The sequence below is a fragment of the Etheostoma spectabile genome, chromosome 7 (genome assembly GCF_008692095.1).
Source record: "Etheostoma spectabile isolate EspeVRDwgs_2016 chromosome 7, UIUC_Espe_1.0, whole genome shotgun sequence".
In the NCBI taxonomy this organism is placed as follows: domain Eukaryota; kingdom Metazoa; phylum Chordata; class Actinopteri; order Perciformes; family Percidae; genus Etheostoma; species Etheostoma spectabile.
In genome coordinates, this window is record NC_045739.1 from 1741620 (window position 1) to 1755277 (window position 13658).

Below are 13658 nucleotides of genomic sequence, written 5' to 3' on the forward strand. Positions count from 1 at the left end.
TACCCCTTGGCCTAGCCCTTGAAACAAGGGGTAAGGGTAGGGGTGAAAACTACCCTACCCTATGAAATGGGACACCACTTGGTGACATCACCATACAGAATTTATCACAAACTTCCAGATGCGTCTCTGTCTTTTGTGTGGGTTTGGACACAGTTGCATAGTATTTATATATTTTATAGTTATTTTATGTTCACTTTGGTGTGGTAGAGGCAGAGGTTCTTATCTGTGTAGTATTAGGGTCGTTTGCAAACCAAATGTGTTATACACATGTATCTGTATACTACATATACACCCTGTATACTGGTGTGTTGTATATCGTTTCAGTTATCACTGTTTTGAATCATTGATGTTCAGAAAATTTTCAACAAAAATCTTATTGCTGATAAATTAAAATAACAGGCAAAAAACGTTACATAAAATTATGTTACGAACCATTATCAACTATTAGAACCATAACTAACATGTCACACCATATGTGTAAACTAAAAAAATACCACACAAGACCACAAACAAAAATTAACATACAGCTGCCCCCCCCTCACATACATCAGTGTCCCATATCAAAAAGCGACACCCAATACAAGTATATGAACAATGAACAGGAATTAACAAGATTACATAATACAATACCAACATGTACAGTACATGAACAATGTGATTTAAGGAAACTTCTTTGCTTTCAGCCCCAAAGTGGATCAGCTCCTGTGTGATACAGGCGGTATATGTGAGCCGAGCGAGAGAAGAGATAGTATATATATTAATATAGTATATGTATACTATATATATACTATATTAATATATATCTATATATATATGATATATATATCATATATAATATATATATAATATATTATTATTATATATATATATATATAGTATATTATATATATATTATAATATATAGTTATATATCGATATAACAAATGCTACATCCATTCAAGGCAAAGAAATGTGGGACTGTTTGCAAATCAACGTTGCGATTAGCGTTAGCATGGCAAGCTAGCGATTTTTTTAAAGTTTCAGTTAGGAACATGGTTGCAATATACATGTACAGGACGCATAGACCACAAAACAGACGTCGTAACTTTTTAATCAATTATTAAGCCGAAAGTACTACATTTATGTGTCTCTCTGGTCGATGCAGCAACCCACACACTGCTTGTGTGTGTTTTCAGTGAGGTCGCGTCCACACTCGGTTTGTGGGGTATACACCCCTGGTCTTCCCCTTTCCCTCGGTCTTGTGGCGTAATGATATTCGGACACCACTAGGTCCCCGTGCACGCGCAAAAACTACGTGGAAGGGGAGGGAAGGGTAGAGGTAAGACGAAGGATTTGGATTCAGGCCTTATTCTCCTCTTTTTTGCTTCCGATTCATTCCAGTAGACAAACTGGTGAAGGGGAAGTTCCCGGACAACTTTGAGTATGTTCGTGGTTTAAGAGTCTTTGATGCCAAACCTATGATGGGAAGGAGTACACCCCGTGGAGCGTGTGTTGTATATCTGTTTCAGTTATCACTGTTTTGAATGTCATTGATGTTCAGAAAATTTTGTCAACAAAAATCTCTTTATTGCTGATAAATTAAACATAACAGGCAAAAACGTTACATAAAATTATGTTACAGAACAAGTATCAAACTAGTAAACCTAACTAACATGTCACACACAAGGCATCATTGTGTAAAACTAAAAAATACACACAAGAACCACAAACAAACAAATTAACTACAGCTGCCCCCCCCTCACATATCATCAGTGTCCCATATCAAAAGCGACACCATAAACAAGTATATGAACAATGAACAGGAATAATTACAAGATTACAATAATACAGTACCAACATGTACAGTACATGAACATGTGATTAGTAATGGCTCTGTCGCGTTTTCAGCCCCAAAGTGGTATCGCTCCTGTGTGATACCGGCGGGTATGTGGAAGCACTAGCGATGTAGCAATATCGCTAACGTGATTTGCACAACTTCCCCTTTCTTTGCCTATAATGGATTCGTATACATTTATATATATAGATATATATATATATATATATAATAATACGATCCATTCAAGGCAAAGAATGTGGGACTGTTGTGCAAATCAACGTTAGCGATTAGCGTTTAGCATTGCAAGCTAGCGATTTTTAAAAATTTCAGTTAGGAACATGGTTCAAGTATACATGTCAGGACGCATAGACCACAAAACAAGACTGTCGTAACTTTTTAATCAATTATTTAAGCCGAAAGTACTTACATTTATGTGTCTCTCTGGTCGATGCAGCAACCACACACTGCTTGTGTGTTTTTAAGTGAGGTCGCGTCCACACTCGGTTTGTAGGGGTATACACCCCTTGGTCTATCCCCTTCCCCTCGGTCGTAATAGGTATTCGGACACCACTAGGTCCCGCGTGAACGCGCAAAAACTAGGGGAAGGGGAAGGGGGTAGAGGTAAGACGAAGGATTTGGATTCAGCCTTATTCTCTCTCTTTTTGCTTCCAGATCATTCCAGTAGACAAACTGGTGAAGGGGAAGTTCCAGGACAACTTTGAGTATGTCCAGTGGTTTAAGAAGTTCTTTGATGCCAACTATGATGGGAAGGAGTACGACCCAGTGGAGGCTAGACAGGGGCAGGATGCCATGCCCATACCCAACACTGCCACGTCAGCTCTCACCAAAACCCCGAAGAAGGCCCTCAGTCAAGGTCCGAGCTCTGGTTTGGGTCACACCGTTTGAAATTTAATGAGGGAAACACTGGTATATAGTACTGTTTTTAAGTTAATAACCTTCTCTGTTTTTGTCTCTTCAGCTCCTCAAAGGCCACCTGTTGCCAAGGTAGCGCCCAAGTTGGCTAATGTCAGTGCGAGGAAGCCGGGGATGGGAGGAGGCGACGAGGAAAGGGTGGAGCTAATCAATGAGGTCAGCACATCATCACTATTGAAAGTGAAATTATTATTTAAAATTAGCTTTCTTGGTTTCTTCAAAGAGGACATGTAAAGTTAGTTCAGGGTTTTTCTGCCATTTATAAGGCTTTGGCACAAGTGTATTTGCCCAACCACCTAAGCATAAAAACAAAGTGAAGAGCATCTGGAACTAGGGCTGGGCAATGTGGAGAAAATGTTTGACCAAATACATCTATCGATACCATAACAATATTATAGTCTTGACTATTAGTGCTTTCACAAAATATTTACACAATGAGATTTTTGAGAAATAATAATTAGTAATGTAGATATGTGGGTAAAGGCAAATAATAGAACAGTCTGGTTAGTCCAGAATATGAGACATCTTTACTGTAATGCAGCCTTTAAAACCAGGAAAAGACACCACTTATGCCATATTACGATATCCAAAATCTAAGATGCTATCTAGTCTCCTATCACAATATCGATATAATATCAATATGTTGCCCAGCTCTATCTGGAACCGACGCATGGGACAGGCGTCTGCTCGGTGTCTTTTGCTCTAATGTGCCCATGGTGGTTGTGTACACAGTGGCAGACATACATACGTACACACCCTGCATGTTGCCCACATAGTGTCAGCTGCTGCCCACCTGTCAGTGAGTGTGTGTGGTGGAGAGAGCGAGTAAGAAGATAACGGTTACATTACACCTGGGAACGTAGCAGTGCCGTCTGTGTACGGTTTATCTGTCCGTAGTCTAAATCCTTTGCGTTCCACTTCCGATGCTGCAGGAAATTTGCCAGATGAATATATTTTCGGTTTCCTCCCTCTGTCTCTGTGATGGCGTTCTAACTGAACCTGAGCTTTCTCTCCACAACTGTTTTGCAGCGTCTATGTGCAGAGTTGGATCCTGGCGACATAATGCACCCCCCATTGGCTGCCGCTCACATTGCAATTTAAACAAGTAGAACTATTCAGAGGTTGTTGGGCCCGTCCAGTTTTACTCCACATACTGTTGTATTGAAGTTTATTGTCCAAATGTTTTGCCCAAAGACAGTGTTGTGGAGAGTGAAATTGGAGACTAGAAAAAGGTGTTTAGGTAGTGGGTTGTAAGGATGGCTAGAATAAATCACACGCTCCTCTTATCTAAAAGATGTTCAATGTAATGGCTCAATATCAATATGAGTTTGACAATGTGGATTAGGTTGTTATAATTGGATGGCCGCCTGTATTCATTAGAGAGAGAGGGGTCAGGGGTGGGACCTGTTGCTGTCAGATAGCTGTTTTATTGAAAATCATTTCAGACAACACAAAACCATGGATGTGTTATGGCCTACTATGACCGCAAAACGACTCTCTCTCTCTCTCTCTCTCTCTCTCTCTCTCTCTCTCGTCTCTCCTCTCTCTCTCCTCTTCTCTCTCTCTCTTACTCTCTCTCTCTCTCTCTCTCTCTCTTCTCTCTCCTCTCTCTCTCTCTCTCCCTCTCTCTCTCTCCTCCCTCCTCTCTCTCTCTCTCTCTCTCCTCTCTCCTCTCTCTCTCTGTGATAATCATCCGGAGATGACAAGCAGGATGAGCGTGACTAACGCCTCTCAACATGACAACCAAAATAACAATTCTTTCAATCTGACCTTTGTGGATCTGAAATGAAGATTCAGCAGCGGCACGGTCTCTTTCTCCTTAAAATGTTCTCACAAACATGTTTCAGTTAACTATTTCCGGAAAATATGCGGTTGGATTCTGAACGAGCCGCCATGACGGTCTGGCTTAGAAATTCCTGACAAGCCAGACCATGTGACGCATTCTCCCAATCAGCTGCCGGTTTTCATTTTTTAGGCAACAACACAGATTACATCTCTGCTGTTATGATCAAGTCGGCATCCAAGGCAGTTTTTGGGCCAGGTTGGGGGGGCAGTCAGTCCGACTGTCAGCCTCCAGATTGGTCTGTCAGGGCCTTTAGACACACATGCGTGGGGAAATGGGGCCCGGGTGGAAAAAAATGGTAGTTCCCCTTTAAGGTGGACAAGCTATTTTGATTGATCTCTCCGTTGCTGCAACTGACAACCACTAAACTTTATGGAAATAATTGTGCGATGATGTCACCAATATGCAAATAAGTATATAACTTAATTTGCAGCTAAGCACTGTAAAATTCAGAAAAAAACAATGTTTTGGCCCTTTTGCTCCAGGTGGAGACCCTGAAATCCACCATTCAGGACATGGAGAAGGAGAGAGACTTTTATTTTGGTAAGCTGCGGAACATTGAGCTGATTTGCCAGGAGAAGGAAGGAGAGGGCGACCCCACACTGCAGAGGATCATCGACATCCTTTACGCCACAGACGTGAGTTTGGCATCTGTTTTTATGAAATGAAGTTCAGTGATGCAATTCATTCTGACGGCCAATGAGTAAATGCATAGAAAAATGTCTTCAATTTGTCAGACTAGAAATTAAATCACAGAATTTAAAAAAGTGTGTGTGTGTGTGTGTGTGTGTGTGTGTGTGTGTGTGTGTGATGATGATGATTACTATTAATCATACTAGAGTGATATTTTGTGGTTTTTTTTGTTGATGAATCGGATGAAAAGACTCAAATCGTGTGTGTGTGTGTCATAAAAACACATGTGTGTCATAAAAAAACACATGAAGTGTTTCCTAATCACCATAAACATACACACACACTTGCTCTGCTGTTAACTGCAGGCGCCATTATAAATTCCAGCAGAGGAATGGTGCGTTTTCAGTGGTTCTGACTTTCTATTTACCATTATATCTCTCTGCTCAGAGACAGTACTACACGATACGCCTCGTCATTTTTGGCGAGTGGCATTAAGACGTTAAATGTTTTTAGATGAAATGAGCTTTACAGCATTTATAACAAAGTGTCTCTCTTTCTCAAAGAGGTTTTATCAGCATGACCATATTGCAGCACTGCTAACGCACATAGTACAACAGGGAAACCTACACATGTACATTCAGTTTTAAGACAATATAACATGTTAACATTGGTGCAAAAACAACAACCATGTCGTTGAAATTTAACATCAGCAAGAAAATACTTGATGGATCAGCAACAACATGTAAAATGTTCTCACTCTCACTCTCTCTTTCTCTGCCTGTGTCTCTCTCTCTCTCTCTCTCTCTCAGGAGGGTTTCGTGATCCCAGATGCTGAGGAGCAGGAGGAGTTTTAATATTCAGACTGCAGGCACCTTTTCTCTTCGCTGCCCTGGTCTACACACCCACCTCGAGATCCTTTCTCAAGCCAAGACAGCCAGTTTGGTTTGATATCATCACCAAACCTGATCTCGACTTGTGCCCCCGCCAGCCCTGATCCCAAATCTCAACCTGCCGGACCTCTTCCTCTACCTATCCTTCAGCTGCCGACAGCTTTGTCTTTTAACAATAATCAAGAAAGCCTTGGTCAAAGGCTCTTCTTCTTCCACACCTGTCAGCCTGCGAGAGTCCCAGGCCCCCCCACCCCCACCCTCACCTGTAATCCCAACCTTCCCAAAACCAGATTGTATGGTACATATCTGGTTTTTGTAATGGACTTGAGTGTGAAAAACACGGTGATGTTCTCTATTTGTGTGTGTGTGTGCGTGTGTAAGTGTGTGTGGTTGTAAGTGTTTAAAAATCAATTTGAAACCAAGCGAACATGAAGACCCTCCTCTGAAGACCCGGCTGCCCGTTCATCAATCCTTTTGTCCCAAACTAACCCAGATGGTTTGTTGCAACCATTTTGTGCCTCTCCTGTTGATACTGAATTTGATTCGTTTGTAGGACGATGCGTGCACAGAGAAATACACACACATTCCCAACTAGAACACTTGTAGGTAGTGTTTTTTTGCTAGCTGGTCCCACATGTAGTCATGCTGAAGATGAGTTGTGTTTGAGATGCTAAAAGATTTGACTTCATCCAGTCAGCAGGCTCCCAGAACCATTTGGCAGTTTGATGTAGCCGAAATGTTTCTATGGACAGTGAAGGGCTCAGGGTTTAGTCTGGGACAAGGACACAGTCGGCTTTTCTCTCCAAGGAGACTATCCTGATGTGGATGCTACTGCTTTATCACATGTCCCCCTCACTCCATTTCATTTGATTCATTTTGTTTGTGTTTTCTCTGTTGCAAGTTGTTTGGGCACCTGTCAGCAATGCTCTCGACTTCATACACCAGGGAATCTTTTGGTTTCTTCTTTTTCTCACGCTCACTAAAACCATCACTGTGGAAAGCTTTGACTTGAGAAATGGGGGTTACTGATGTAGAAAGGGTTGCTGTTCTTGTAGCAGATAAGTCTTTTCTGCTTCCACCCCCCCCACATGATCCCTCTCGTCCTCGGTCTTCACTCTTCAGGCTTCTTAAATGAAGGGAAGTGGCTTTTTTTCTGAGTTGATGTGAGTCGGCAGCCTTTTGATCAACATGCCGATGTTTAGTAAAAAGAAACGGCTCACCTATGGTTTGTCTTTTTGGAGTCTCTTATAAGGCGCACACACGCAGTTTTATACCAGTCACCCTTACTTAGGCTTCAGCCAATAGAAAAATGGGTTATATAGAGTGACATGACACTGTCATAAACGCATTATAAACAAGTCTTCAACGTTTATGACATAATGTTTCTTTAAGTGTCATTCGGTTTTGTTATGACAAGTTATGGTTATGGTTCATGTGTTTATGACAGTTTCATGACACTCTTATGTGGATACCTTCAAGTAAAGTGATACTGTAAACAAATCCGGGGGGGGGGGGTCCAGAGCAGATCTGACGTTGGCTGATCAGCGAGTTTGCTACATGATTGTCTGATCTTTGTGAAAGTGGCTAATTTGAGAGACCCCCACTGTCCTTTTGTAAAATGTCATTTTGACATGTTTTACCTGACACATTTTTGATTCCACACAATCTGTTTTTTTTTTGTTAGCAGCGACTTGTTTGAAGTAATTAACTTTATCGACGGCCTTATTCATAACAAATTCCTTTTCATTAGAAAACATTTTTCATCATTTTTTTTAATTTCACTTCAATGATAGTCTTATTGGCCAAGTGTTTGTACTGTTAGTCCTATTTTTAATGTGTTCTGAAAATAAACAAGATTGGAGGTATTTTGGACAGAAGGTATGTCGTGTTGCAGCGGACCACCGGTCTTCATCTAATGTTCATACAGCTACTAAATATACACTTCTCATTATTTCTCTCCAATTTTTTCACCAGTTAGCTTCACGGTGATATACTGTACTGTGCAAAACTTTTAGGAAGGTATAAAAAAATGCTGTAAACTAAAAATGCGCTCAAAAATGGAAGTGTTTATTTCCATCAATTAACAAAATGCAGTGAAGGAAAAGAAGGGGAATCTAAATCAAATCAATATCTGGTGTGACCTGCCTAAATCAAATCAATATCTGGTGTAACCCCCCCCTCCCCCCCCTTTCCATCTTGGAGAACTAACCCGAGACCTTCTGTGTGTAGGCTTCCTCAAATCCTTCTGTCTCTTCATGTAATCCCAGACCACTCGATGTTGAGATCAGGGCTCTGTGGGGGGTGCTCTGCCATCCCCTCCAGGACTTTGTGTTCTTCTTTACACAAAAGATAGTTCTCAATGGCCTTGGCTGTATGTTCTGAGCTGATGTCAGCCAGACTTCTCCAGACAGTAGATGGTGTACTTGGTCCCACTGGCTTCCACCAGTTCTGAGCTGATGTCCCTGCTGGACATCTTCCCATGTCGAAGGGAATCGGCTTGATGTGTTTTTCATCTGCTGGACTAGGTCTCCTTGGCTGACCACTGCGTCTACGATCCTCAACGCTGCCCCACTTTTTGCAAGTGTACTTATAAGAATTGATGATGGTTTGAAGTCAAAGGGCAGTAATCTTTTTTTTGCTCAGTTCACATTTTGTAAGTTGATAAAAAACAATCCTATTTTTGAAAGCACTTTTAGTTTACAGCATTTTCTCACATATGCGTGAGATTTTTGTACAGTACTGTATATGTATCTCAGCTGCAGACTTGGGTAGAATTTAAACCCCCATCAGTTGGCTTTGGGGTGCTGGGTTGGTCCTTCTCCTCAGCTGATAGAGCATCTCTCCCTCAGAGACTCAGACGCGTTTTAACTTCACTATTTAACAAGCACTGCCATATGGGTTGAATGTTGAATGCACATACGGTAATCAAAGAGTGCCCGGGTATAATTTCTGGTAGTTGCCTTTAGTAAAACCGCACTTACATAAAAACATGTACTTTGTCTTTTAGAAATAATTTCCAGATCGTTGTTCTTTCAGAATGTAAGTTTTAATTTTTTTTTTTTTGGCTCCAAAGAGTGACTTAAACTAAGGGGATTCTCGATCTAAGCGCAGTGGTGACTCTGTGCCCTGCAGCATGCTGGGTTTCAAATCCAACTATGAATGAGGTGAAAGTTCTTGTCTTGTGAAAGTTGGTGTCTGAGGGACTTATCAAGGTCCAGGGCTCAAAGGATTTGACCAAATATGAAATATAATTTAGTTGGGACACCTTTTGGTCACCTGAAACTGGGGCACTGAGTAGAAACCTCCCTTTCCTTTGCTGTTCACCTGCCACAGATTTAAGGACACATCAAATGAAAGTGCAAGTCAGGACTTTTCTGCAAGTAATTTTTTTATTTTCTGTTCTAATGTGCATAAGCACAGTGTCAGGTTTCTCTTTGGTCCCATGACATTTTGTGCAAAGAGAATTTACTGTAACTTAAAACCTGCTATTGGGAAGACTTGGTGTTAAAAAACAACCCAGACTAAGGGCTTTTAATAAGTAGGGCTTCCTCTAACTAATGCACATTTTCTTTATTGATAAATCTGCTTACTTGTCTACAATTTTCAAAACAGTTCAAACATAATTTCTCAGATCAGAAAGGTGTGTTCTGAAATATCTTGTTTTATTTCACCAACAGTCCAAAACTAAAAGCTATTTGGGTTTCTAAACTTAGCTCTTAAAGTAAGGACATTTGTGTTTGGTGGATTATTTCTCCGAGGGAACTACTTTTTGATAATAGATCAATCTTATACCCCTGGAAAGCCTGTTTTAGTTCTCTTTCTAATGGTGCTAATGGTTCTAATTTGTGAGGAACATGTATTTGTGGGATGAGCAGCAGCGCCCGTGAAGGATTTGCCAAATCTTCTCTGCCGATGCCAAACAGCCATTGACCCGTTTGGTGGATTGGATGATTGAAGTCTGAAGTAAGACATTTTGGCAATTTAACAATTTATTGTACCTTACCCATGTGGCACCATTTGAAAGGGAAATAATCCGGCTTTCCACTGGTGGAAGGTTTATTGCCAAGAAGCATTGTTACCACAGAGAAGTAATCTACCAAACTCAAATCTTAGTTGTCAGTTAATGATTTAAAACATAGGGGAAAAAAACACATTCTTACTTTTTTTTATGCTGAAATCAAGATTTTAATTTTTGACATTTTTGCTTGGACGACTCAAGTAGGCAAGTAAGAATGTTCTTTTGATGATTCTTTTTCTTATTCTTAATTGTTTTCTCTCCGGTTTATGACTTGAGCACAGGTTTTACCAGGTAAATTATTTAATATTTGTCAGGATGAAGTGATTAACACTTATTCCACATATGCAGTCCTTCCTTTTAAAATGAGAGATTTCCTTCCTGGGGGGCGGGGTACATCTGTACTGCCACACTCTCACCCCAGGACCTCGTAACACCCCAGGAGGAATGGTGGGACATTGCAGGGATACTCCGCCTCGCCTCGTACCCCCATGTCTGGCATTGCCATGGCAGTTGTGAAAAGGCAGAAGGCATAAATGTTAAAAATGTAACATTCCAGTGAGTGTTACAGGTGGAGTTACATGGACCTGGCAAAATGAAGACCTAGAACACTGTAGTGCAGTGAATTTAAGACTTTCCATGGCCTAAAACTTTAGACTTTTTACTTTCTAAGACCCAGCGGAATCTCCACCAACCATCCCCGACAAGATGCTGTGGTTACAAAAAAGACGTTTTAAACAAAGACATTATACTGTGCACCTTTATACAAAAAGAGCTCCACCTATAGTAATTCTTTTACAGAAATGCTGCCTTTCAGCCTCTTATGGCCGGAATTAATTTTATGTTTGCTTATAAAAACTTTGAAAGATGATCCTGCCACCTCTTCTTATGTCCTAATAGGAAAGAAAATGACTTGGATCAGACTTAGAAGATGGATTACAAGAAATTAAATCTGTTTGCCTCTAAGGGCTTCCGTACGCTGATTGACTTGCCCAACATTCCTTAGGCTGGACTTTATGATCCAAAATTCGAGCTCCAGATTCCTTAAGCTATCCTGTAGTTTGACATTTCTTTAGTGCCATTCATGTGTCAGGTGGTTAATACCGAGACCAATCGTCGCACACGGAGGTCTCTCCAAACCGCCAGCCTCCTTAATGCAGGAAAACTGAAACACTTGAAACTGTAGACGAACAGCAGCTTCTTCCCATTTCCAGCAGTTCTGAGGAGCGTCGAGCCTTAATGAAGAAGTGCTTCTCATTATGCAAGAGGGAGCAGACGTCCCCCTTTACGTAGTGGCCTCTGTACTGGACCCAGTGCCAATGTAAGCATCTGCCCCTAGCAGTCTGTATTTATTGAATCATAATACAAACTGTCATCACTTGAGTTACCTGTCAGGTGTGTCTGGTAACATCATGAGATCTTCGGTTCTGTTGGGAAAGGGTTTGACAATCGTCTGGTATTATGTGTAAACCGTGAGCAAGAGATCATGCTCAGACAGTTTTGGCCACTCTGGGGATCTGTAACTTGTATCTCAACTAAGAGTTTAAAGGTCCCAAATTGTAAAAAAAAATAAGTCCATGTCTTTTTTTATTCAAGGTGTATTATTATTGTATTCGAGGTGTATTATTATTGTGAAAGTATCAAACAGTCTGAATTCAGAAACTGTGCCTTTAACTGAGCTGTCGGCACTTCCGTACGGTTGGATATAGTTGGTAAAAAGTGCCACTACAGTGCTGTTACAGTCATTCCCTGGCAGCAATAACGCCTAGAACGCAGATGAGGAAGAACTGGAAATGCTGACCAATCTGAGTAGATTTTTCTGATACTGGGGCTTAAAGAGAGAGGCGCTGAAATGGAGCGTTTCCGACAGAGGACAGGTACATTCAGACATGTTCTAGTAGAAACCCAAAATGCAAGTAGAACCTGGAAGACATGCAGAATATGGAACCTTTAAATCAACATGATTCTGTTGTTGATCCCCAGTTTGGCTTAAGTGTTGCTGCATCACACAGGTGTGTGTGTGTGTGTGTGTGTGTGTGTGTGTGTGTGTGTGTGTGTGTTAAAGTGAAATGATGGCTTCAAAGGGAACGGCGGTGCTTGTGTGGCCTCAGTGCTGATAAGCAGGAACACTGTGAGTCTCTCCTTTTTGACGTTGATGTGTTTGTTAAACTCTGGAAAACTCAATTTTCTTCAATCAAGTTTGGTACAGACAATAAAAAACAGTATTTCCACGGCAACACTGGACTGTTTGTTTTTATTGAATCAGTGGGACTGTCAGTAACACCCAAGACCGTAGGCGGTGCCAGGAGGGGCGGGGCTTGGGTGCTCTAGCTACCCCTAGGATTCCATAGCCCCCAAAGAAATTGCTGTAGTGTAAAAAAAAAATAAAAAAAGTAAATGTTAGTATAATGATTTGTTTTACCAAGGACATCAACGTGTGGAGACTTTATCAGAAAAAACTGTAAATGAGACGGAGGAGGGGGGGGCATGGTTTATTATAAAACTACATAAATTATATTATTACATACATACAGCATTATATAGATATATATAATATAATATATATATTATATATATATAATATAATATTAAAGTCATAAGAGTATATAAAACATACATTATTGTTACCATGTGGATCAAACTGTGTGAGGTGTGGGTGTGTGTGTGTGTGTGTGTGTGTGTGTGTAGTTGGCTTGTTCTGTGTGATTATTGCATTACTCTTCGTCCGATATAAGCTCCTTATGAAAGCTGCAGTGATGACTGAGTAAACCTGGGTTGGTGCTATTTGAAATAGTTCGGTGGGTAATCAGTTACATGGTGCGTTGTATCACTTTAGTGCATGATGAAAAACCCTCATTCTCTCTCTCTCTCAGTTTGCTCGCTCAGTAAAACCGTACGACGGAGGGGGAGCGTATCTGTGTGTGGGTTGGTGTGTGTGTGTGTGTGTGTGTGTGTGTGTGTGTGTGTGTGTGTGAGGGGTGTCGAGGTAAACTGTAAATGTCAGATTACCCTCACTGAAACGCCGAGCAACCCCATAGCACCAGCAAAAAGAAAAGAGATCTCTGGCGCCCCACTGATGCAATCAACCAATCAGAGGTTCCCGTTATGATGGAGGATTTACACCCTCATATTTGTAATCTTTTGCATGTATGTTTAAGAAGCATAGTGTGTGTCCCTGTGTGTGTAACAAGCATTGTGTGTAACAAGCATTGCGTGTAACAAGCATAGTGTGCGTCCCCGTGTGTGTAACAAGCATAGTGTGCGTCCCTGTGTGTGTAACAAGCATATGTCCCTGTGTGTGTAACAAGGATAGTGTGCGTCCCTGTGTGTGTAACAAGCATGGTGTGCGTCCCTGTGTGTGTGTGTGTAACAAGCATAGTGTGCGTCCCTGTGTGTGTAACAAGCATAGTGTGTGTCCCTGTGTGTGTCCCTGTGTGTGTCCCTGTGTGTGTAACAAGTATAGTGTGTGCACACTGTGCGTGAGCCAAAGCACCAATGTGCTGTTAAAATAACAATGGAATGCTGCGT

General features: G+C 41.2%; 1 protein-coding gene and 1 long non-coding RNA gene across 6 annotated transcripts in view; one reads left to right on the forward strand and one right to left on the reverse strand.

The window, feature by feature from the left end:
* LOC116692165 (microtubule-associated protein RP/EB family member 1) overlaps positions 1 to 12191 on the forward strand; it is a 23510-nt gene extending 11319 nt beyond the window's left edge. For 4 of the 5 annotated variants that reach the window (XM_032520254.1, XM_032520252.1, XM_032520255.1 and 1 more), the window contains exons 4-7: positions 2489 to 2690; positions 2796 to 2905; positions 5078 to 5230; positions 6035 to 11700. In XM_032520254.1, coding sequence (XP_032376145.1) covers positions 2489 to 2690; positions 2796 to 2905; positions 5078 to 5230; positions 6035 to 6079 — 510 coding nt within the window. In that variant the 3' untranslated portion in view covers positions 6080 to 11700. Of the gene's footprint in view, positions 1 to 2488; positions 2691 to 2795; positions 2906 to 5077; positions 5231 to 6034; positions 11701 to 12142 lie in introns of those variants that run through there. The other variant, XR_004332643.1, reaches the window with a different exon arrangement.
* The window catches only part of LOC116692188 (uncharacterized), a 17512-nt gene continuing 7134 nt past the window's right edge, over positions 3281 to 13658 (reverse strand). Inside the window, exons 2-3 of the long non-coding RNA XR_004332656.1 lie at positions 12091 to 12096; positions 3281 to 3406 (exon numbers count right to left, since the gene is read on the reverse strand). This is a non-coding gene — a long non-coding RNA (uncharacterized LOC116692188). The remainder of the gene's footprint in view (positions 3407 to 12090; positions 12097 to 13658) is intronic.